This window comes from Dermacentor albipictus, chromosome 1, assembly GCF_038994185.2.
Source record: "Dermacentor albipictus isolate Rhodes 1998 colony chromosome 1, USDA_Dalb.pri_finalv2, whole genome shotgun sequence".
NCBI lineage: Eukaryota > Metazoa > Arthropoda > Arachnida > Ixodida > Ixodidae > Dermacentor > Dermacentor albipictus.
Window position 1 is genome coordinate 460,313,550 of NC_091821.1, and position 26,631 is coordinate 460,340,180.

General features: G+C 47.7%; 1 protein-coding gene across 2 annotated transcripts in view; it reads left to right on the forward strand.

The window, feature by feature from the left end:
- The window catches only part of LOC135902852 (streptococcal hemagglutinin-like), a 121,021-nt gene that overhangs the window by 85,074 nt on the left and 9,316 nt on the right, over window positions 1–26,631 (forward strand). For both annotated transcript variants that reach the window (XM_070532422.1, XM_065433126.2), the window contains exons 3-4: window positions 9,642–9,873; window positions 11,709–11,871. In XM_070532422.1, coding sequence (XP_070388523.1) covers window positions 9,642–9,873; window positions 11,709–11,871 — 395 coding nt within the window. The remainder of the gene's footprint in view (window positions 1–9,641; window positions 9,874–11,708; window positions 11,872–26,631) is intronic.

Below are 26,631 nucleotides of genomic sequence, written 5' to 3' on the forward strand. Positions count from 1 at the left end.
CCAGCAAGGGGGGCTCGGGCGCTGGTGTCCCAACACCGCGTACCGTAGTCCCCCTCAAGGTTTTTCCTGGTAGAAAACTAATTACCGCTGGCGGCATCCGGACTCGGGTGCTCTTCAAACGACGCCGCGCCCCTCTCTACGGCGCGCACTGCATGTTGCAACACGACACAAAGCGGGCTCTCCCCAGCGCTCAAAACAAGATGCACGTGGCTGCCGTCCGAATGCGAGGGGCGCGAACCCCCCGCTCCGTACGCGCCAGACGTGGTCAACATTGCTAGCAGCTGCGTCTCCAATTAGCAGGGGACTCAAGAGCCGGCGCCACAACGTCGCGTATACAACCGTCCCGCTCGAGCTTTGTCCGCGTGGCCCTATTATGACCATCGGCGGAATGTCAACAAAGCCCGCGCAAAAGCATTTGCTCCGAATCCGTTTTGCGCCTCTGCACCGCGCCCCCCGCGGCGGCGCGCGCCTCGGCTCGTTACCGACACCACGCGGGCCGTCCGACCCCTCACAAACAGAATCGTTTGCCGCCCGAGGCGCTGGGGGGTGGACGCTTCTCCATTCACAAAACGCACGTGCAACTAGCGGCACTTCAAAAGTATATACAAAACAATCATGCAGCCCTACGCCGTCCATTCTTCCTGTTCGAGAGATGAGCGGCCTAACACCTGCCCTCCTGCTATGGGAGCTGCTGGTGAAGTACGGCAAGGCTGCTATTCACTCGTTTCGCGACTGCGTCGCTTCTACCCATTCTCTCCCTCCCCTCCCCCTCCTCTCTTCCATTCTATCGATCTTGCCTCTGAATTTGCATGTTGGTAGAAAGGTAAGCCGTTGCGGGGGATCACGGATAGTCACACCTGTCAAGAGGCTACTGTAGCGATGCCCGGGGAGCTTCAGAGTCTATTGTGCACATTCGACGCGGTGCAAAAGTCCAAACGTCTCGCGTCGCCTTTCCTCTCTACCGCGCTCCTTTCATGTGTACACTCTGAACTCAGCCTCCAATGTGGTGTGCCGGATGGCAACAGCGCTGGGAAAGTCGAAGGAATAGCCAAAGAAAGCTGCGCTTTAAAAGTAACCATTCGAGCAAGTCTCGTGGAGAAGGTTAGAGCAGGAAGGAAACACAGTGAGCCGTTCGCAAGATGTCGCTTCGCCGCGGAAGCGCCATCATTGTCGAGAAGAGGTTGAGAAACAAACTTTAATAAGAAATGTACGCTAAATTGAAATCAAAATGTCTTGTTGACCATTCCGCAAATGCACCATGGGTTAAACGCGTCTGTACGATGACTATTTCTGCAGTGTATCTAATGACAAAAATGATGTGACAGTACATCAGTACATGAGCCTAGACAACAATCAGAACAGCTTTTTTCTCACTTCTGCCTCGAAAACTTAAGTTCGTTTCTTTACTATCAAAATCTTCGTAATACACACGTTACTGATATCGATGGTCTCCACTTAAGACCAGTCAAATTCGCTCGGGGTAGTCCCATAACAATTCTTACATATATATGCAACATTTTCCTTTATCTTGGACATATTAGAAGTACAGTTAACAGAACGCCGATGTGAAGAAGACTTCCGTGTTGAAACCGATACCTCAAAAAGCACCATTTTTGTCGGCTTTCTGTTAACTGTCTATCTAATATAAGCCTACTTCCCGACCTGACAAGATGTTGTCCAATCACTGATTTCATTAAGTCTTCACCAATTTTCCAAGAATGTGCAAATGACTAAATATCCAGTGGTATGGAGAAAATGGCGATGAAAATTTTTTTTACATTACAAGCCAATATCGGTTTGGTCAGTGTTTTCAGAAGAATGGAAAAATTAATAACTTCACGAGTAACTGCATTTTCTAAGACTAAGTTCTGTCTAATTCACAGTAAATATTTTGCCTCGGCCTGTCCACAATGCATGCGCTAATTTAAGAGGAAGCTTTAGCTCGGGTGCTCCTATCTAAATACATGTAAAAGGAGAATTCGTTTTTCTCGGCAACTACTGCACTAAATTTGACTGGGTTTGCGGCATTTAAAAGAAAAACTTAAAATCTAGTGACTGTTGGTTTTGAATTTTTGAGTTAGGCCGTCAATATTTTATAAAAAATTGACAAAAATTGAAAATTTTCAGAAAACGAAACTATCAAGTTTACAACTCTGTAACTCAACAAGAAGAAATGATATCGCAATTCTGTGACTTGTATCTGATAGCACATCTAAAGCGGACAAAATTGATATGTTACACATGAACCTCAAAAAATGTAATAATATGTAATTACAACTTTTGCAGAACCCTCGTAAACAATGTAACAAATTCACGTAAGATGTAGAATGACATATAATATTTGTCCGCTTTGAATGATCTAATGGATGCCGTTTACAGAACCGCGATATCTGTTCTTGATGCAGAGCTATTAGTTTGTAAACTTCATGCTTCCATTTTTTTCAAACTTCTGAATTTTTGAAAATCTTTCTAACAAAATGTAAGCCCTAAATCAAAATTCTGCTTCCAACAGTCACTAGAATTTATCTTACTCTCTCAAATGCAACAAATTTCATTAAAATCGGTCCAGGCGTTATCTCAGAAAAACGTTTTTGCGTTTTTACATGTATTTGAATAGGCCGCGTCGGAGTTGGGCCCGAGCTAAAGCTTCCTCTTAAGAAAAATAATTCATCTTCTAAACTACTGCCTCTTTGAATTTTCATAGACATCTCAAAGGCATTTGAAAGGCTTAACCATGTCGAATACCAATCGAATATGTAGCATCATGCTGAACCTAATAAACGGTTATCTTACGCACCATGGTTTAAACGCGTCTGTACGACGACTATTTCTGCAGTGTATCTAATGACAAAAATGATGTGACAGTACGTCAGTACATGAGCCTAAACAACAATCAGAACAGCTTTTTCTCACTTCTGCCTCGAAAACTTAAGTTTTCTTTTCTTTACTATCAGAATCTTCGCAATACACACGCTACTGATACCGATGGATATTTAGCGAGTTACCGTTGTAATAAACAACAAACAATCTCTCTTTATATACCCTTTTGTGCAGCGGCGCTACAAGGTATTAGGACCTTTATTCTGAATCTATATATTGAAATACTACGGTTGAGACGACGCTTTATTCCAAGAAGGAAAAATGGCGCCGACGCAAAAACGAACACGAGCCGATGATTGATGATGACTTTGTACAGATGAAGATGAAGTCCGCATAAATGCTTACACTAATTTCCCCCGTGGACGGAAGCGGCCAGCCTGGCCGCACATTAGACAGTGGAACGGATATGAAAGGGCTTCAGGCGAGAAACGTGCACGATCTCTGTTCCGCGGCAGCGTCGGTCGGTTGGGGACTCAACAGGTGTAACGCGATAGTTCACCGGCGAGGTCTGCTCGATGACTTTGTAGGGGCCAAGATATCGAGACTCAAGCTTCTCACATAAACCGGGTGTGCGCGCAGGGGTCCATAGGAGCACATCGTCACCAGGGCGGTAGGAAACGGCGCGATGAGAGGCATCGTACCGATGTTTGCGATCGTCTTGGCTGGCTGCAGTGTTCATACGGGCGCGACGACGACATTGGGCAAGACGAGACACAAACTGGTCGCAAATGAATGGTGAAGCATTGACGGGGCCAGAGAAGAAAGAAACGTCGAGTGATGAGGTTGGGTGGCGGCCGTATACTAAGAAAAACGGAGAGTATCCGGTGGTCCGTTGAACAGACGTGTTGTACGCAAATGTTACAAATGGGAGAATCGCATCCCAGTTACGATGATCAGGTTGAATATACATGGATAGCATGTCACACAGCGTGCGATGAAATCGCTCTGTTAGGCCGTTGGTCTGAGGGTGGTAGCTAGACGTTGTCTTGTGCACGGTGTTGGACGCTTGCAGAACTTGATTAAGAGTGCTTGAAAGGAATGCCTTGCCTCGGTCGCTCAAAAGAACGTGAGGCGCCCCGTGACGTAAGTAGACAGCCTGCAAGAAGAAGGCCGCTACTTCTGAGGCAGCTCCTCAGCGTATTGAGGCTGTTTCAGCGTACCGGGTCAAATGGTCAACAGCAGTGACGATCCATCGGTTGCCGTCTGGAGTAGGTGGGAGTGGCCCGAAAAGGTCAATGCCGACGACAGAGAAGGGTTGTGCTGGACAAGGAAGTGGTTGTAGGGTCCCGACCGGAGCAGTAGTAGGTCGCTTACGGTGTTGGCAAAGCGTGCACGAGGCAACATATTTAGCTATGCTCGTGGAAAGGCCTGGCCAATAGAATCGGCTGCGTATGCGCTCGTGTGTTTTGTTGTAACCCAAGTGGCCTGACGTCGGGTCATCGTGCGAGGCCTGCAGAACTGCAGCGCGAAGAGAGCGCGGTAGAACGGGAACCCATCGATGGCCTTCTGGGTGAAAAATGTACCGGTAGAGCACGTCGTCTTCAAACTTGAACAGTTTGAGTTGTTTCCGTAGCCTGGCATTGGGAGGAGATGAAACACCGCTAAGGCGATTGATGATACTATGGCAATAGGAATCGGCGCGCTGGTGAGTGGAAAGCACTGAAAGGCGGTTTGGTGAAGTCAAGGAAGAAATCGGTGTAAGAGACGAAGCGTCCTCCGTGCGGCCAATTTGACAAGGTGATGTGATGTGCCCCGATGATGGTGGTAATGGGCATCGTGAAAGAGCATCGGCATCTTGGTGCTTCCGTCCGGACTTATATATGACATTGAAATCATATGCTTGCAATCGGAGTATCCAGCGGCCAAGGCGCCCGGACAAGTTTTTGATCGTCGACAACCAACATAGAGCATGGTGGTCGGTCACAACCGTGAAATGTCGACCGTGGAGGTATGGACGAAATTTCTGAATGGACCAGACAACAGCCAAACACTCTTGTTCGGTTATCGAGTACTTCTTTTCCGCGGAAGTGAGAGTGCGGCTTGCATATGCAACAACCTTTTCGCAAAATTCGTGGTCGCGCTGCAGCAGTACGGCACCAATTCCGTGACCGCTGGCGTCAGTATGCACTAATGTGGGCGCCTTGTCATCAAAATGACAAAGAACAGGTGGGGATGTTAGTGCGCGCTTGAGTTCTTGGAACGCGGCTTCACACTGATCGTTCCAACCGAAGGAACTGGAACTAGCAAGGAGCTTGTGGAGGGGCGAGGCAATGCTGGCAAAGTTCCGGATAAAACGTCGAAAGTATGAGGCGAGTCCAATGAAGCTGCGCAGTTCTTTTGCACGAAGTGGACGTGGAAAGTTGAGCACCGCGGAAATTTTATCCGGATCGGGCTGGATGCCGGCTTTGCTAACGAGATGACCCAGGACTTTAATCGTTGTGCTAGCGAAACGGCACTTGCTCGTGTTTAGTTGAAGTCCGGCATTAGAAAGGCATGTGAGCACTTCATCTAAGCGTTGCAGATGGTCAGTGAAAGTCGACGAAAACACGACGATGTCGTCGAGATAACATAGACAAGTTTTCCACTTGAGGCCGCGAAGAACCGTGTCGATCATTCTTTCAAATGTGGCGGGAGCATTGCATAGACCGAAAGGCATTACATTAAACTCATAAAGACCATCCGGAGTAGAAAAGGCGGTCTTTTCTTTGTCCGCTTCGTGCATTGGGATTTGCCAATATCCGGAGCGAAGATCAAGGCTGGAGAAATATTGCGCGCCTTGCAACGAATCAAGGGCGTCATCGATACGGGGCATCGGATATACATCCTTACGGGTGATCTTGTTTAGCGCACGGTAGTCAACACAAAATCGTACCGATCCATCCTTCTTCTGCACCAAAACGACGGGTGATGACCAAGCACTGGCGGAGGGACGTATGACGTTTCTTTTCAGCATATCGGCGACGTTCTCCTCGATGATTTTGCGTTCGGCCAAAGAGACTCGGTAGGGACGACGGCGTACAATAGTCTGGCCATCGGTGTCGATACGATGGAAGGCAACGGAAGTCTGTCCGAGGGACGAAGTATCCATATCGAAGGAGGCCTGGTGCTTCGTAAGCAATTTTAGCAACGCTTCATGTTGAGCAGCAGTAAGGTCAGGGCTTATCACGGAAGTAAGGGCAGATGAAGCAGATTTGTCCTGTTGAGGAAGAGCTGGCGAGGCGGCAAGAGGAAGCAGGGAGACTGGTTGGGTATCCACATAACAAGTCACTGCGGAGCCTTGAGGTAGGAGGATTGTCTCAGAGGTCGCATTTAAAGCGATGATTAAGGCAGAGCTTTCTTTGAACCGCACCATGCAGGAAGCGAAGACAATCCCACGGGCAAGACAGCGACCGTAAGGACTGATGAACACGTCGCCATTGGTGATGTCCGTAGAAGAGAGACTTATGACTTGCTCGTGGCCGGGAGGCAGTACAGAATCGGCAGCAGTGAGAAAGCGCAGTCGTGGCTCATCGGTACTCCCGCCGCAATGAACTGTCTCGCTCATATGGACTACACGTTGACGGCAAGAGATTAATGCGGACGCTGACGAGAGAAAGTCCCAACCCAAAATTAGTTCATGAGCGCACGGGAATAAAATCGCGAACTTAATGTGATGACAGATACCATCAATGAAGACGCGTGCTGTACATTGGGCTGATGGTCGAATTATGGCTCCATTAGCCCCAATCAGGGATGATCCAGTATAAGGCGTCTTCACTTTCCGCAGACGAGAGCACAGGTCGGCACGCATAACAGAAATAGTAGCTCCCGTGTCAATCAGAGCTAACAAAGGCACACCCTCCACAGACACCAATAACATGTTCGAAGGACGTTCAGGAGGACTTGGAGCACTTCGCGGTGATGCAGTTTTCCCTCCAAAAACTGCACTGGTTAGTTTTCCGGTCGCTGGACATGGAGTTGGGAGACAGGGCGAAGTGGCGAAACAGAACGTCGGAGCGGCGATGGGGAGCGGCGTCTCGAGGCACGTGTGTTGAGTGCGGTGTTGGAGAAGTCGGCCGGAGATGGAGATCGGCGAACGGGAGGATTATCGTCATAAGTGCGGTAAACGCAAGGAGGTGGCTCATCGCGTTCAAAGGCCGCGTAACCACGACGTTCGTCTTGCTGGCGGCGTCGGCAAAACCGGGAGATATGTCCTCGAAAGCCGCAGTAGTAGCAGGTAGGCCTCGACGAACGCCAGGCAGAGTAGTAAGGCGGGTTCGGAGCTCGGGTGTCTAAGGGTGCCAGGTGATCGTGAACAGGTGCAGATGGTGTAATTGGAGGCGGCGCGGCTGGCATTGCAGCAATCTGGGCGTAAGAAGCCGGTTGTGGGCAAGGAGAAGCGTTGGTATGCTGGGCGTTATGCAGGGAGGCCAATTCCTCCTTAATAATACCGCGCAGGTCCGTAGAAGCAGGTTGGACGTGAGCGCTGCTGCAAGGGGTTGAGCCATGCGCTTGCAATTCCTCACGAATTATGGCTCGAATGATAGACCGGAGCTCAATACTGTTGGCCAGGGAGTTGTCGGAAAAGTCCGGTTGCAAGCGGATTGACTGCAGGGCGTCGAGGCGCTGACAGACGGAGACGACGTCCGACACCGTCGAAGGGTTTTGAGCGGCGAGTGCGTTGAAGGCGGTAGATCCGATACCCTTAAGAAGGTGTCGCACGCGATCAGGTTCTGGCATGGCACTGTCGACACGGCGGCAGAGCGCGAGGATGTCCTCAATGTACGAGGTATACGATTCGCCATAATGCTGGACGCGCTCAGACAGCCTCTTTTTCGCAACTTCCGAACGAACCGTGGACGTGCCGAAAATGCGCCGTAGCTGCTCCCTGAAAGACGACCAATCACGGAAGTCTCTCTCATGATTCAGGAACCATGTCTTGGCTACTTGAGAGACGTAAAATGGCACGTTGGTTAACCGCGATGTCTCGTTCCAGTTGTTGTATTCGCTGACACGATCGTAGTTGTCGAGCCAGTCTTCAACGTCCTCACCTGGAAGGCCAGAGAAGATTTCAGGGTCGCGATACCGGTTGTTGGCAGGGCTGGGATTGGGGGTGGCTGGAACTTGAACCGAGATGGTGGATGCTGCGGTCTGGTCTTGCGACATGGCGGCCTCTTGGCGTAAGCGGCGTCCCCAACGTAGCTCCAGGAGAGATCTTGAAGTGGATTGAGGTCGAAGGGATCTTAAAGCGCCTCCACCACTTGAAATACTACGGTTGAGACGACGCTTTATTCCAAGAAGGAAAAATGGCGCCGACGCAAAAACGAACACGAGCCGATGATTGATGATGACTTTGTACAGATGAAGATGAAGTCCGCATAAATGCTTACAATATATATATATATATCTGTGCGTGTGTGTGTGTGTGTGTGTGTGTGTCTGTGTGTGCGCGCGCGTGCGTGCGTGCGTGTGTGTGTGTGCGTGCGTGCGTGTGTGCCTGTTTGTGTGTGTGTGTGTGTTTGTGTGTGTGTGTGACTAATCACACAAGGTCAGTAAGCTACACTAGTGGTGAAGGAGAAAGACGAAGGATAAAGAGCAGCGTTCGGGCGACCACGTTTGTCTGTGCACGCACCCGGGTGCTCGCGTCACACACACACACACACACACACACACACACACACACACACACACACACACACACACACACACACACACACACACACACACAATTTTTGTTTTCCCCATAACTGAATAATTATTAAGTTTAAATACCTAACTATTTAATTAGTGGCTGACGGCCCCAAGTATGATAGGCAGATTTGTGGAGCACCTTGAGAAACCGCCGATCGAGTTGGTTCCGTCACGGTACGTCTCACGTAGTCCTTCTTTGTGCAAGTGCGACAGGAAATGCTATCATGCTGATAACGCGCATGTCGTTCGTTACTGGAAAGTACCGCGCTCGCAGCGTTGAAGAAAGGAAACGCATCAAGGCAGATGACGAATATTGTTGTGTGGCAGAAGGGGCACTCCAAAGGGTGTAAACTGTTCTTAGAGTGTATTATGGAACTAACTACTTCAGTATACGCAATGAATGCCATGTGAAATGGCAAGTATTGGGAAAAATAATCCTGTTCAAGCGATCGGACTCCAAAAAAGTCGCAGTCTCGCCCGACAGGCGAAGCGTCGATTGCGTTAAAAAATTACAGCTATACCAAGCAAGGATAGTAGTTGTATTGGCCATACTAAGTTGCAAGCATATACATATCAACTAAATTAACAAGCATGGTGTCGCGCGCGTACGAGCAAACGTGAACCCATCGCACTCGATGACCGTGGAAACTCGCTGTCAAAATGCTGGAATGAGTAAAAGTGGCAGCAGCAGCGAGCGAAAGCCGCGAAAACACAGCGCGCGGCGGTCTCTGTACACGTCGCAGATGTCTCAAGGCACAGCGGCCCGGGCGGCTGCGTGTGGGTGCACAGACCGCCCGGAGAAGAATACGCCCCACTCCCTAACCCCACCCCGGAGCCTCGCACGTGAGGGAAGATGGCACGTTTCCTCCCTGCTTTCCTCTATTTCGTGTGCAGGATTCATCCGCGTCTCCGGCCCACCCTCGCACGTTTTCACTGCCGCATACAGCATATGGCGCACGGCGATGATCTTATCACCCTTTGACTTGTCCAAGGGTTATATGTCCTGTGTAGTGTAATTCGGATTTGCAACGCTCGGTCTGACGGCTCAGGCACTTTGGCTGTGCATTTACACCTCCCATCCCACGGCACAGCGCGCACTGCAGCCGCGTGGGCGAGGAGATCACGAGCATCATCGAGGCCCTCGAAAACGTACCCGTGTTGCTGGAGCTGCTCGAGAAGAACGCCCTCCTGCACCACCACACGCGCGGAGTGACACCTGCGCATTTCGCCAGCTTCGGTCAAGTGCTCGTGGACGTTCTGCATGCTAACCACGAGGACCTCATGACGCCGGCCACCGAGGAAGCCTGGAAGAAGTTTTTTGAGGTGAGTCGAAAAGAACACTTGAGGGCGTAAGGTGTTTCTTTTTTTTTTCGCGTTCCACTTGGGCTCTAATACCTAGGTGAAACGTGCTCCCCACAATATAGATATTGCCATTGGCCGGAGTTGCTTTCGGACAGTAAACCATAGCAATCAGTCATCAGTGGAGAAATCCCGTACCGAATGTGCTCGCCAATAGAAAACCTTTAGGGTTACGGACTCTCTTGCACGTGACACAATCATATCGGTCACATGACCGATAAAGTGAACCCCCACGGTGAGCTTCCGCGATCTCACCGACACGTTAGCAACATATTTGACCTAGCACTATTTATACTTTCGAATCAAGGCAGGGCTTAAAACGAGGGGAACCCAGCAGGGTGCGCCCCCCTGCCCTCCACTTTTTAAGGAAGCGCTTGGACCCTGTAGCACTGGGGCACCCATTCCACAAGAGCTAGAGGTGACTTTGTTACCAGTAGTTCCCTATGAGGGGCAGTTCTAACTTTCCAATGCTTCAATTAATGATTTAATCGCGGGTAATGCGTTGATGTGGCGTCAACAAAAACCGGAAAGCAAGTTTACCATACTGGTGCATGCATTTCCCTGAGACAAAGCACATGAAGTTTACCACCCTTGTTCTACCAAGGTTTCTGGTACAACATACTATTTCATGAGCCACGTGAGCGTGAAGCTACCTCGTGAAGCTACCTCGTAAATTCGTGAAGAGGTTCCTCTTTGTTTCCTTAGGCTACCAGGTAATTTTCATTCGTTAAGTTGAGCATTATGAGTGCTGTGTTATACCAAAAACGCATGAACTTACTACGCTTCTGTAGGCAAGTAGTTGTGAAACCACAAGATATGTCGTTGTAGTGCCCTAAGGTTGTTCAAGATCCTGTCAAGATTTCAATTTCCACCGCAGTAACTGATTTCATCCATGATTTCCTTGGCTGCATTGTCTACCGGATTTTTCTGGTCGTCATTAAGCGTATTCGAGACCCTCGGATTGCTTTCTCTGATATATATATATATATATATATATATATATATATATATATATATATATATATATATATATATATGAGGCAGGAACATACGAAAGATTACTAATTGCAGTGTTTTGCCTGTTCCTTTTCAGATCACGTGTTGTGTTGTTGTCTGATGTGTTATACATTCATGGTCTGAGTGCTTTCTACGACCCAGATTAGTCTCCGTTTTTGTGTGCTTTATTCGTATTCTCTTTTTGTACACTTCTGATTATTAGTAGTGCTGCGGTAGTCTTGTTGGCCTTCTATTAATTATTTTTTGTGGTTATTCTTTGTGAGTTCCCGTTTTTTTTACTTATTACTCACTTATTACATCTGTATGCATTACTGCATCCCCCCCCTATGTAATACCCTCCTGAGAGAGGCCCTTTAGGGCCTTTACGTTTCGACAGGTGGTCCTGTCTTCATACACGTAAGCAGTTACACGAAGGCAGGACCACCGTATATATAAAGGTGAAAGAATGGAATCACGTAAGGAAGATACCACAACGCTACTGACGTTTCGGCTGGAGCACAGCCTCCTTCAACGTGAAAGCCGGTCCCCAGCCACCACAAAGGCAGTAAAATGCTGTAACTATATATATATATATATATATATATATATATATATATATATATATATATATATATATATATATATATATATATGTAACCGACAAAGTAAGTGTGCGCGCGCTTTACTGGTCGTCGCTTTATGAGGGTCACCCTTCCACGGAAGTAAAGCCCTGAAACGATTATATTTCTCTCTGTCGCTCCCAATCAGTGCTTGCTTCCATTCACTGTCCGTTATCCATGCAGTTCGTGGTGTTCGTTATAAAGGCCGCGTATGACAAAGCCAACAGCAGCGTCAGGGGCTCGACGGCAAGTAGCTACAAGTTGGCCACAGAGTCTACGCACGACATCCACCAACGTGCAGGCGCCGGCCCTTCAACGGACAAAGCAACAGCTTCGGATGCGACAGGTACGGGCGCTGCCTCGCGCAAGGCCAGCCTGGTCGATGGCAAAATGGCGGGTGAGAGCATTGCAGACCGTGCTCGGCAAAGTGCGTTCAACGAGTTGAGATATGTTTATGAATAGGAAAAAACAGACACAAAGTAGCACAAACACAAGCAAGACAAGACAAGCACTCGTCGTCGTTTTCGTAATATTTTCTGCTCGTATTTTCGTATAGAATGCATGCGTTCCTATAGAAGCTCCTAGTTTAGAGCATGTCTGACGCAGCGATGCCTTGGATATCGTGAGGCCACCTCTCGCAGAACGGTGCCATGATGTTGTTATTCAACTATCAGTGCGTTGGAGCCGCTACACTCCGACTTTGTATGTAGCGGCTTAGGCTTTTGGGACAATTATCATATGCTGATATATAAGGTGAAATGGCTTTTTTCTAATGCGTAAGCATTTCTATACCTGCCCAGCGAAGAAATCCGTACGTCCGTCCATCACGTAAGGCGATCGCTTGCATCATAGGGTCCGCGGCAGCGTGCGAATTTACTTTCGTGTCTTTCGCTTCAGCGCGAACGAAGCGGGGAGCACACTACACACTCAGCCCTTTTCGCAGATCGCTTCGAAAACAGTGGTCGCGCGTCTCCCGTCAACGCGAAGTAAGCGGCGAGAAAACAGCGCGCCAAGCTATCAGCAGTCGGCATTTTCTGTCTGCATCGCAGATCGCTTTCAGGATATTGTCCGCGCGGCTGTGCCATACGCAGCCACCGCCGGAGTACGATTCATCACTGTTCATAAAGGTTCGCCGCCGATCGGAAAGATCGTAAAGATCGGAATTTCATGAGCGTGCGTGGCGCCCCCGCCTGCAGTACTTTTCTTGCGTCATCACTGTACCTTAGACCGCTGTCCGCAGCAGTGTGTGTCGCCGCAGCGCTATCGCTTGCACTGGCCGGATAAAGTTTGATAACATTCGTAATGACACCGGGCTGCGTGGAGATGATAATGTGGCACAATGCTTACGCACACTGGGACAACTCCCAGAGGGGTCTCTGTGTGAGTTGTCTTTCTTTTCTTCTTTACAATTCCAGTCACCAAGAGGCTCCCCATATTTATTCGTAGTGCAAGCTTGCTCAATAGCTTGCGCCCTTGCCTGTTTGCAGAAGCCCCATGCCGCTGGGGTTAGGCTGGTTCCAGGTGTAATCAGTGTTATTTAATGTGCAAGCATTACTGGCGTCCACCCCAGCAAAATCTGTCACGCAAAAAGTGTAAGGCCGTGTATCTGCAGAAACTGTGCAATTTGCGAGATTAGGAAATCTATTTGTTATAATAGTGTAAATTTAGATGATTGTCAGCTTTGTACGCGATAAGAAACAATTCAAACAGAAAATTCGCCAGACAGAAAACCCTTCCCGTCAGGCCACCTAGAAAGCTCTTTCCCGCATTGCAGGCCTGTGCGCTGGGAAGCCTGCTGTGGGCTCAGACATCCACCCGTTCGTAGCGATTGCTACACGACGAGTTTTTCTTCAACTCCGAGGCTTTTCTTTCGAGGAACCCGTATGGGTTTCCTTTGTAGCAATTGCTACGAACGGGTGGTTGTCTGAGTTATCCCTTTATTAGTTACATTTCTCCACCTTACGGGTTTCCGTAGAGCTACTACGTCAAACACTTGCCTTTGGTTCGTGTGTTGTCGACAAATTCGATTTCGCCCTGCCATGAGCTAGCCGCGTGGTTAGCTCAGAGAGTAGAGCGGTGGCCCGGAAAGGCGGTGGTCCCGGGTTCGAGTCCTGGACCAGGACACATTTTTCTTCTACTCTGAGGCTTTTCTTTCGAGGAACCCGTATGTGTTTCCTTTGTAGCAATTGCTACGAACGGGTGCATGTCTGAGTTTTCCCTTTATTAATTTCGGTTACTGAGTGAATTATACAGCGTGCCTGAACTCTCATGCACCAAGACTTAAAAAAAAGAGCAGTTGCGTTACTCAAAGAAAACCTAGTGCATATTGTTTCCACTACAGTGGAGTAGCCGTGTAGGGGTTGAAGGACGGACTTCGGGATGAAAACCAAACTTAGGAGTATATATTTTACATTATATACAGAGAAGTGAGACTGAAGTAACAGTCGTACAGTCATTACGGGCCGGCAGCAAATCGGGCGCTGCGGCCCGCGGCAAGACGTTCGAGAGAGGTGAATCAGGGAATCAGGGAATGCTCTGGTCTCTCGGGAAGGCTTCTTATAAACCCTTCGAGCACTGGAAGTCGCGTCATGTTCGACCAATGGGAGAGTCCGCTCAGATGACGCCACTTTCAGCCAATGGTAGGCGCCCATGCGATAGTGTCATACCCGGCGAAGAGAGTCACCGCTTGGGCCCCTTTGCTTGATCACTTGATCCCCCTGCGGTCTTGCCTCGCAGAGTGGCAATCCACTTCTTCTAAGGTGGAGAAGGAGGGGGGGGGCGCTCATTCTCCATTGTACAAGGGCCCACCTGCTCCCGGTGGCTCGGCTCCGCAGTGGTGGCAAATGCCTTCTTCAAAGGCGAAGGGGGACGATTGGGCTCTATTGTCCGAGGACCCCTTCTAATCCCGGCGGCGTACGACCTTGTTGGCACGTGAACTTGTTGGCTCGTGCGCTCCTCTGGAATGTGCTTTCCTGCTTCTGCATTCCTCAATTAGCTATGCTGCGATGCGATGTGGTCTGGGGAACTCGAAGTAGCCTCAGGAAACGGCGCCATATCTAACAGCTCGTCCTCGCCCCGGTTGTTCTGAATGGCCGGTGAACTCTATTCGCTGGCCATGAGGAACGCTGATAGAACCTGCAGGGTATTGGTGTCGAGCCTCGTTTGACAAACTTCGGGATCCTGGGCCCTGGAGAACATACGTCAAACAAACAAAACAACACAGCGCTGCCCCACGTGTAAGCGCAGGCTCTTCACCCCTGACTCGCCAGGCTATCACTGAGTCAAAATGAACCCTGATCTTTTATTTCCCCAATTTTGACAAAACAGTTCCAACCACCCTTCCAAACAGCTATCCATTTCTCCTCGATTGCAGACAAGACCAGAGTACTATTGTTGTTGCAAAACAAAAGGGTCGTCGACGATGCAAACAACAAATGAAAACACCCGAACATAACTTAAGTGGCCTAACTACACGAACAGCATGTTTCCAATCTATCGCAGTGGCGTACTTATCGCACGTATTGGCGCCACTGAACAATCTGGTCAACCTCACAAGCACGTAATCACAAGCGCACTAGCATTGTGGTCACTAAACAAAACGCGTACTTGCGTTTTAGGCAAACTTTTCATTTACGCTTACTCACGTTTCTTCCCTGAAAGTCCTACACGACACATGACATAAACGAACATTTAAACTTGCGGGACTTACACACTCCGCAGAACCCTTAAAATAATGCGTATTTTAATAACTCGTTCCACGCATACTTATCAGAGAAGTCAGAATACGGTTGCCCTCTACACACACGAGCAACCCAGTCATAAATCTGCTTCCTTCCGTCCACACAGGACATGCGCTAATGGAGCTAAGAACCCTTCTCAGTGCAAATCATGCACTCACTGAAAATGTACGCGCTTAGCCTTAGAAAATTCAAAAACACTTAAAAAGAAAGACGGTTAAATACCACACACGCGCGTTACGATAGGCCTCTCAACATGAACCTTGACACTCAGGTTACTTACACACACAAAAAAGAAAGCCTATGTACTTATTATTGAACATCTCGCGAGACTACAGGTTTACTTAAAACGCATCTTTCAAATCTCGAGCTTCTCGAACGAAAACACAAACAAAGCTCATACGTTTACATATTGAAAGAAATCCTAGTCTCAAATCGCGAAAACTTTCCGATGCTGAAAACAAAACACTCCATTTCTACGGAAGCGCTCTTGGCCTGCCTTTCCAAACGCTTATGTCTGACTCATACTTTGAGTCTGACTCGAGGTGGGCGCGGTTTAAAAGCCACTCTGGCTACGGAGGGACAACAAAAGGGCTGACTCACTATCAGCTCCCCCAAGACGTTACGGTCTCCTGCCAATTTGCGTCGTCGCGCCCCGCTTTCAACACAAACTCGATTGACCGCGTCGCTACTCCCCACCTGGTCTCGTCCTGCCACCTTGCGTTTCTTCGAACTGCACGCTGAGCTTTGATAAGAACTACGGAACGACGAGGAGTTTAACTGCCCCGTGCCCTTTGTCCGTGTCCCTGCAGAACATGCTTCGCGGTCCCCCTTTGACCGGTGGTTTGAACATTTTGGGTGCGTCAACATCGTCAATGACAACCGCACCTTTCTTCTCCTCGCGCCCTGCTCATTTGGGTTTCTCGCCATCTTTGGCGGCGCTACATTTGTTACCGTCTTTCGGTCTCTACCGCGCTTCTTTTTACGGCGATTTCTCTTGGCACTCGCTTTCATGTCGCCTTCTCGTGCCTCGTGCTGGCCGGTACACATTTCGTCGGCCCGGATCGGTCTCTTACCCGCACAGTCTGAGTGATTCTCACTTAAATCAACACTCTCTCTGCCTCGACTGGCGGACAGCCCAACCGACTCTGGAACAATGCAGCAGACTTTACTCGAGTTAGACAACTCGCACTCTTGCGAACTGCCCTCTACTACATTGCCCAGCTCACGCTGTGCATCGGCACACAGCCCGTCGGTATCGATCACTGTCTCACGCGCACAGTCCGAATGATTAATAACTGAACCATCCCTATCTAGGCTATATAGACTGGCGGAGAGCCACACCGATCCCTGAACAATGCAGTTGTTCTCTCGTGAGCTACGGAGCTCGCCATCCCGAGAACTACTCTCAACTGCATCGCTCAGCTCGCACTTCACTTCTGCACGCACATCTGGCTCTACATGGGTGCTCGCGTCTGTCGGATCAGCAGTACCCTTTTCTTCGCTAGCAGCCTCGCTAACATTACCAGCGACGCACACACGCGGTAACTGTGCCAATTTGTTCGCAGCTGGCCTAGCTGTCTCCACAGTCATCTCTTGGCACAGCACCTCGTCGCTCTCACTGCGGCCTTTAACGGCCTCTGTTGCCACTAAGGCATCGTTAGCAGCTAGCCTTTTCCCTTTTCCTATGAATCTGCAGCCAATCTCACAGGCACTACTCTTTTCGTCGGCTTTTTGCGAAAATCCGCTCGATACTGCCTCATTGTTTCGCTCTGTACTACCTACAGAATTCTCAGAAAGCCGTTGTCTCTGTGCCAATAACTGATCACAATACTGTATCTCTTTGATCAGTGCTGCCTTCTCTCTCTCATACTTTTGCTCACGCTCATGCTTACGTTCCTGATACTCACGTTCGTGACGCTCACACCTAAGTGTAAGTTCTTGAAGCGCATGCTTCCGTTCATTCTCGCGTTCTTCACGCGTACGCTTATTCTTAAGTTCACGACGCTCTCGCACACGTACACGACGCTCACGCTCCCGTGGCTCCTGTATCACCTCCCAAGCAAGCTCAATGTTTTTGCCATCATTGCCACTATCTTGAATCGCCTTTATGATATCTGGCGTTTTCATCCGTTCGTCCGCCTCAACTCCCAAATCGTCGCACACCAACAACAAGTCTAACCTCGTCAACCTTCTAAGAACCATGGCAGCTGCCCCGACAGGTGGTTAAAACTGTTTTCCTTAATTAATTTGTGCAAACACACAATGCATCAAACTCCCGATTCCCAGAACTATCAAAATGAACACACAACATTTGAGTCTGGCGAATGACAAGGAAAAAAACCACGCGCTCACTTACGGTTGCAGCACCCTGCCATCCGGTTCATTCGTCCGCTATTCCCGGTTCCTCCGGACTCCCTGGGTTGAAGGCTCGCTCCTTCTTCGCTACTCCCAGTTTCTTCCGACCTCTTTCGACGAAGGCTCTCTCTTCTTCGCTCTTCCCGGTTCCTTAGGATCTCTCTCGACGAAGGTTTATCCGTAGTGCTGCCACCAGCTGATGCATTCGGAGGCGATCCTACCGCTGCCAACCAGACGTAGGGGTTGAAGGACGGACTTCGGGATGAAAACCCAAACTTGGGAGTATTTATTTTACATTATATACAGAGAGGTGAGACTCAAGTAACAGTCGTACAGTCATTACGGGCCGGCAGCAACTCGGGCGCTGCGGCCCGTGGCAAGACGTTCGAGAGAGGTGAATCAGGGAATCAGGGAATGCTCTGGTCTCTCTGGAAGGCTTCTTATAAACCCTTCGAGCACTGGAAGTCGCGTCATGTTCGACCAATGGGAGAGTCCGCTCAGATGACGCCACTTTCAGCCAATGGTAGGCGCCCGTGCAATTGTGTCATACGCGGCGATCGCCGCTTGGGCCCCTTTGCTTAATAATAATAATAATAATCTTTATTCAGCATAGTTAAAACAGTATACAAAAAACGGAAGCGCCGAAGCCACAAGAGGGCTTGTGCGGCGACAACCGGCAGCCGCGGCAATCTACGCGACACACCAGAACTCCATCAGAAGCTGGTTGTGCATTTGGCACAACCATCACACATTATCAAAGATACACTGATAACATCAGTACATATTAAAGGTTCTCTAACGCTTGTACAGCAACTCTCAGTGTTTTGCGGGTGGACAAAGAAAGTACATCGTCCGGTAGTTCATTGAAGATAGCAGGAACATAATAGCGTCTTGTTGCTTTACCGTAACGAGTGCGCACTCTCGGTTTAAGATAACGAGGAACATGTCTCAACGGTACCGGTTTCGTATTTATGTGCCTGTATGCACTGCTCCAAAAATATTTAAGTACTACGATTTGTTTAAAAAGATTCTCGAAAGAAGGCAAACCGGCTGTTCTAAAGACACTGCTGGTCAAATTCTTCTGTGGCATGTGTAGGACGCTTGTAGCAATGTTTTTCAAAATCCTATTAACTCGACATTTCCATGTGATAGAGCAGTTAAAAAAACAACACATACCGTATCTTAAAACACTATACCCCAGAGCCTGGGCGATTAGTTTTCTGATAGAAAAAGGCATCATGGTTTTTAAATTAAACAACAAACATGCAACACTTCTAAGTTTCTTACAAATGTGGCTCAAATGAGTATTCCACGTCAGATCACTGTCTATGTGCACACCAAGATACTTAACCGACTGGACGCTAGCTATAGGTTGACAAGAGCACAAAGAGCAATATGAAGGGTGTAAATATATGGAAGCGACGCTTGGTACATCTTTGTGCGGGTTACGAAAACAGACAAGTCTGGATTTGGTGCTATTTATTTGTATTAAGTTTGAGGCAAACCAATCACTAACTTTAATAGCGTCCTCTTGAAGGTTAGCCAGGGCACATGAAAACTCAGGGTTGCTTGACACTAGTAAAGTGTCATCGGCATAAAGGAATACGGCGGATGCTTTCACGTGGTCACATATATCATTCACATATAAGTTAAACAACAAAGGAGATAAGATAGACCCTTGCGGGACACCGCACACCAGACTTACCGCGTCACTGCAGATAGGCCCAAACATGACTACTTGTGAGCGATTGTGAAGATAGTTTTTAATTAGTGACAAAAAAGGACCCCTAAATCCATATGAATACAGTTTAGAGATTAAAATTTGATGATTTACTGTGTTGAAAGCTTTTTTTACGTCCAAAAAAAGCCCAAATGCCACCTCATTGTTTTCCAGGCTTTGGTGCAGTAAATCAGAGATTTTCTAATAGCACCTGTGTTCCAGACCCACTAACAAATCCGTACTGATTCACACTCATTAGGTCATGTTTAGCAACAAATGCATTCATCACAGAAAGTACGTGTTTTTCTAAAATCTGGGATATGCAGGAAAGAACAGAAATAGGGCGGTAGTTGGCAATATCATTCTTTTTCCCACTTTTGTACAGAGGAATAACGCGAGCACTCTTCAGTGAATCTGGCCATGTACCAGTTGCAATTATGCCGTTTAAAATAAATAGCAGAACATGTTTCAGAGCTGTAATGTTTCTTATCAGATCAGCTATGAAAATGTTGTCAAGTCCGGCGGATTTATTACGTTTCAGACTAGACAAAATGCTGAAAAGATCAGATTCTGTCATAAGAGGAAGGAAGGCTGATGGCGATACACTGTTTTTAATCTTTGTCGAGCTCAAACTTTGGACTGCGACCCGTTGCTCAGCCGAAAATACGTTATTGAACTCATTAGCCAAAATAGGCGACACTACGCCGAAATTATGCTCCACCGTTTCTTGGACGGACAAGCGTATGTTACCACGTAACTGGTTTATCAGAGACCAGGTGTTCCTTACGTCGCGACGAGTGTTGTGAAACTGCTGTGCAAAGAACTTCCTCTTTGATAAGCGGATAAGCGCAGTTACCTTATTTCTGATGCAACGATATTCTGCTCGAAGTTTGTCATTTTTTGGCGCCCTGCGGCATCGAGACCAGAAAGTGTCCTTTTCTTTGATAGCAGCCAGGATTTCCGCAGTCAGCCACTGGCAGTCAAGTTTACGTTTCTTCACAACCAAGGTTTTTTTGCACACTTTCTTTATTTCGCCTAATATCGTGACCAAGCTATCGTACGCAGTGTCGTTACTGTTATGAGTAAATGAATCCCAATCATATTCAGTGACATGATTATCGAACTTTTTTTGGTCTAGAATCGTCACAACACACCTGGTAGAGTTAGCGGGCTGCATAGAGTCTGTTTTCATAAGGCGACACGCAATGTAATAGTGATCTGCCAGTTTCTGTCTGATTACAGCTCCGGTCACTGAAGAAATGTCCGACGCACGGACGTTAGCGTGGTCAATGCAAGTAGTAGTAAGGCGATTATTAAGAAATTCTTCTCTAGTAGGATCGGCGATATGTGGTTCAATGCCAAATTCTGCGAGTACTGTTAAGTAACTTTCAGTGCCATGGCGATCAGCCTTCATCAAATCGATATTGATGTCCCCTATCATGCACACGTTTTTAGCAACAAAGTTGGTTTTCAGTATAGTTTGTAATTCTTCAATAAATCCCAACACATTTTGACTAGGAGGTCGGTACATAGCAAGAAGATAAAATGAAATACCACGACAGGATACTTCAAAGGCCATGACCTCCGCTGTGCCGAAGGAAACGGTAACCTCGGAGATCATCAATGATTCCTTGAAGTATACCGCAATGCCACCACCCCTGCTGTTGTTGCGTGTAATGAAATAGGCATGGTAACCAGGAAGCCTAAATACATCGGTTAGAGTGTCGGTAATGTTAATTTCCGTTAATACAAACACGTCAACAAAGTCACTGAGAGCACAGGCCGTAACCGCAAATTGATCCCAGTGTTTCCTGATGCTCCGAATATTAATGTGAAGAATGGTACAAGAACAACCCAACGCTGGCTGAAAGGTCTTAACAAAGGAGTCGAAATCTGGAAACGACATACTCTTTTGCGAGGAACTACAAATCTTAGGCCATCTTATCAAGGTCGCTTACAGACGAGATTTTTAGAGCAGTAGCACCCTCGGTCTTCCTCGCAAATATTTTCCCATTTCGCACCCAGACAAATTTAAATCCCCTTGCTTTGCCTTGAACCCTAGCCCTCCAAAAAAGTTCACTGTTCGCACGAGTCAGGTTCTCACTGAAAAAAATGTCAGGAATCTGTTTGTTTTCGGCCAACGCCCTGAGTCGAGCCCTTGCCTGCAGCCATTTATCTCGCAAGTCTGGTGACGTGAATCTAGCCAATATCACCGGTATTTTTCCCTGGCCTCCTGATAAGCGGTGAACAGCACATACCTGTTCCGCGGTATGGTCATGCAAATTAAGCTTCACAGCCAGGTCCGACAAGACTGCCGGCAAGTCCTCATTTGCCGTGACCGGTAATCCGCTTATTTCCAGGTTAGCTCTGCGAGTATACTGTTCACTGTCATTTAGTTGCGATTGTAAGTGACTGATCTGTTTTGCCTGCTCAGATACAGTTTCCTCAAGGCAAACCACTTTCTGATCAAGTCTCTTCGTTGCTTGCGAGTTGCTATTGCACTGTTCAAGAAGCTTGTCGTATTGTGACGACATGAACGTGACTGATGTTTTTAACTCAACAGTTGTGGTCTGCAGAGACTGACAAGTGAGCGTCAGCTTATCAACGTGTATTGGTATCAGTGCAAGACTGTCAATTACGTCTTTTAGACCAAGGATAGCTGTCAGCTTGTCTTCGAGGGAAGATAACCTTGCCAATATGCCTGAAGAGCTGTCCTGCGACAGCTTCCCAGAAGCGGCAGTGGCTCTAGAGTCTCCGCGACATGTACGACAACGCCATTTCTCACGTTTCGCAGACCCCATTGACGTGTATGTCGACTCAGCAATACCAGAACAGTGCTGCCCAAAATGATAAGACAAACTGCATTCCGCACAAGTAACGCTACATTCATCTTCAAAAATCGCATTGCATAAACCACACTCTGCACTGCTATCAGTCATAGTACCGGATCAAACACTGTACGAAAAAACGCTTTGCAGTCAGCGGCGGAAAAAAATCTATATGTATGTATATATATATGCAGCTCACCTGCCAACAAACAGAGTAACATTCAGAGCACTGCAACAGATTGCCGCTGACTGCAGGGTTGCGGTGGCTCGCGTAGCCTTTTGTAGCTGCTGCCGGCTCCAGTAGCGCCTCCCGGTGGGAACTTTCTTGTCCTTTGCTCGCGTGGTTCCCGTGGTATGAAGCGGTGAACAGCAACGGCCTGATGATAGTGCAATCTTGGTGACGGTGATAACTTGAATACGGTTGTCGCTCCGTCCCTCACTTCAAGACGCACGGGTGGTCATTCGATGAATGCTGCCAACAAACAGAGTAACATTCAGAGCACTGCAACAGATTGCCGCTGACTGCCACTTGATCACTTGATCCCCCTGCGGTCTTGCCTCGCAGAGTGGCAATCCACTTCTTCTAAGGTGGAGAAGGAGGGGGGGGGGGGGCGCTCATGCTCCATTGTACAAGGGCCCACCTGCTACCGGTGGCTCGGCTCCGCAGTGGTGGCAAATGCCTTCTTCAAAGGCGAAGGTGGACGATTGGGCTCTATTGTCCGAGGACCCCTTCTAATCCCGGCGGCGTACGACCTTGTTGGCACGTGAACTTGTTGGCTCGTGCACTCCTCTGGAATGTGCTTTCCTGCTTCTGCATTCCTCAATTAGCTGTGCTGCGATTCGATGTGGTCTGGGGAACTCGAAGTAGCCTCAGGAAACGGCACCATATCTAACAGCCGCCAGTAGTTATTTGGTTCCTGAAATGTAATTAGGCAATTATGATTAATTATGTAATCTGAGAAGTACCGTTCTAATTATTAAAGTGTAAATGAGGAATTTGTAGGCACACCCAGGAATCCCCAAATGACATCTACCTGCTGTGTTTTCAGCGACGTATTAATTGCGTGCAATTTCTTCCGACTGGCAAGCAAACCTCACGAAATATGAAAAATACCACGTGAATGCGCTCCCACCCGCATCATAAAGCAGCGCCCTCAAATAAGCTGATTGAAAGCAATGCCTGTCACAAACCCGAAGAAAGAGTGCTCCACTTTTATATAGCTACGAAAGGAGAACCAACAGCAGTTTTCGCAGCTTTGCAGTTATTCTTTCCTCTCTGCATCACCCTTATTAACCGTCTCTCAAGGTCGACTTGGTCGCATTGATAACAAGAACACCATGATAACACGGCCGAAGCACCAGTTTGACCACGCACGAAACGCGAAAAGCCATGTAAAAGGCATGGAATGTCTGAAAATCCCCGGCATTCCTCAACAGAGTGCGCGCGCAGCTATATTTCACGCCAGGAACTTGCTTCGGAGCGAAGCCAAATTAAAGTGAAGGTTTTAGTTTTCATGAAAGTGTATACCTGCTGCAAAAACAGGTTCCTGGTGTAGAATAAAAGCGAAATAAACAGACCGGGAAGGTACCCACGTGTCCCAGCCGAATTGCAAATCACGACTGCTGTACAAGAAACAAACAAAAAATACATCAGATTTCAGTGTGCCCTTATTATCTATGAATTCGCAACCGCTGTTGAACACCACTTACTGCTATAAAGCACGTGTTCTAATTGGTCTCCTTTTGCAGCTACGCAGTACTGAGTCCGTTTTATCGCATCATCAGTGGCTTTCTTGATGACCGACGCTCGAATTCTACGGCAGACATCTGTTATCCTTGTCTACAGCTAATTTTAAGTTCATCGCGATCATGTAAGCACGATCTCTCACATAATCCCAAAGAAGAAAATCGAGCGAGAGAGGTCAGGTAACCTGGCCGCCTAATTTACAGGCCCGTGTCTTTCAATCTATTGCTCGTGAAAAGTCGCATCCAGCCAGTTTCGTGCCCGGCTGCTGCTGTGTGCTTGTGCTCCATCTTGCTGATACTACAGAAGTGGAAGACGTGACAGCGGGACTTCGTGGACAAACTCATCCACCACTCTTTCAAGGATTTCGTCCACGTAACGCTGTCCAGACAGTGTGTGATCCAAGAAGATGGATCTGATTATAGTAGCACCAGTGTAAATTCCTCACCACACATTGGACGACCACGGCTACTGGGGCCGATTGCGCTTTACCCAGCGTCCATTGTAGTCCCTCTAATAGTGTGCATTATGGAAATTTACCTGGGCGTTTCTCCGAAAATTGCCTTCATCTGTTCACATGATGTTCCTCAAAAAGTTCGATGACTCATAGCCTTTTGTGAGGACCCAATTCTTCAGATCTAGACAATTCCACAGGTCCCTATCTTCCAAGTATTGGTGTTGGTTGATATGATACGGGTGAAAGGCGTCATTTAGAATCGTCGAAACTGATGACATGGTAATTGGTACCTGGGCGACCACGTCCCGCATGTTAGCATGAGGGTTTGAAGCCATAAATGCTCGAACATCCATTCGTAGGCTAGGACTCAGAGACGGAGTCATCATCATCAGCAGCAGCATGGTTACGCCCACTGTAGTGCAAAGGCCTTTCCAATACTGCTCCGACTACACCGGTCATTGTGGCTAATTGTGGTCACGGCTAATTGTGGCCATGTTGTCCCTGCAAACTTCTTAATCTAATCCACACACCTAACTTTCTGCCGCCCGCTGCTACGCTTCCCTTCTCGTGGAATGCAGTCCGTAAACTTTAATGACAATCGGTTATCTTCCCTCCTCATTACATGTCCTGCCCATGCCCATTTCCTTTTCTTGATTTCAACTAACTCAATTTGATTTCAATTAACTCTCGTTTGTTCCCTCACTCAATCGATGAGTGGGGGAACGATGGGAGATGGTGTCATCCGGCCGCTATTTCTTGAAGCAGCCAGTTTGTCTCAAGTTTTCATCATTTCTGATGATAATCGACGCGTTTGCTCTACCGTCACACTTCCGCGACTGATATACATACTTGCGGCCTTCCTCTTACTGTCATTTGAAGCTTCCAAGGCAAGGATCATGTTTGCCTTCTGATAATTAGCGAAGGACATGGCGACCGGGACGAAACAAAACGCACATTTAAACATTTGCGCTAACGTTGTGAATTCGTTTTGCGGGGATAGGTATTCCGGCAAAAAAAAAGAAACATCCGTCCACTTTATCAGATAACAGCTACCACACCTCGTCTCCAACCAAACCACACGCGACGTGCTACATTGGCAGAAGCGCGGCATATAAGGCACTAGCTTGATCACGATGTTTTTCTTCACTTTCTTTACTTCGTTCTGGCTAACTCAAAGGGAGTTTGTTCGAGGGCGCTGCTTTATGATGCCTGTGGGAGCGTAATGACATGGTATTTTTCACATTTCGCTGGCTTTATCTATCGACGAAATAAGTTAGTACGTAATTAGTACGTCGCGGAAGATACCACAGTGAGATGTCCCTTGGCTGTGCCTACAAATGCCTCATTGCTGCTTTGAAAATCGAGAATAGTACGTTCGAGTTAGGTAAATAATTACAATTACCTAAATAAATATCAGTGACAAAAAATTACTGGCAGCTACTACACTGTACTGTAAACAATATGCACTAGGTTTTTTTCGAGGAACGCATCGCCCTTTTTTTTCATCTTGGTGCATCATAGTTAATTAGGACACCCTGTATATATTTATGACCTTTGCACGCAAGTGACGATGCTTTCATCCCGAATAAATGTGTAAATTATTAGAAACATTCTTTTATGATTCATCAGCATTACTTGCTGGAAAGTAAAGCAATACTGAGACACCCAACATTCACGTGCATTGCACACGCCATTCATAAAAGACTGCCGAAGAGGTCACTGAATTCTGTAGTCTTTCTTTACATGGTCAAAAAAACACGCAAAGCAATTTGAATCGTGGTGAACATAAAGCAACATATTCATTACCTAGGCACAAACTATCCATAACTTTAGAAGTAATCTCTAATATGCTACCTCCATCTCTTTTGTAAATATAATAAGCTTTGTCCTGTGTGTATGTCTAAATATATTTTGTCTATGTGAATATACAGTGCAAAGTTAAAACAATGTTGAAGTGAGAAACTATGGATGAGGCTGCCGCCGCTAATACTTATGCGGTTGTTCTCCTATTTTCAATGTTTGCAGAGATAAAGCAAAGTATGAATTCAAATATGTGCACGTCCGCGCCAACAATGATGCGGTGAGCTATTAGCCACAATACAATTTTAAGTGAAAAGGTCGAGGCAACTCAAAAGAGACCTCATATGACGTGGGTGACAAAACTCTGGCAATGACACGTTAGGTGTGGAAGTGGGGGAGAGCAGGCTTCGGCATCGCCGAAGGGGGGCTCAGTTCCCCTCCCTTAGAAATTTCCGGAGAGGG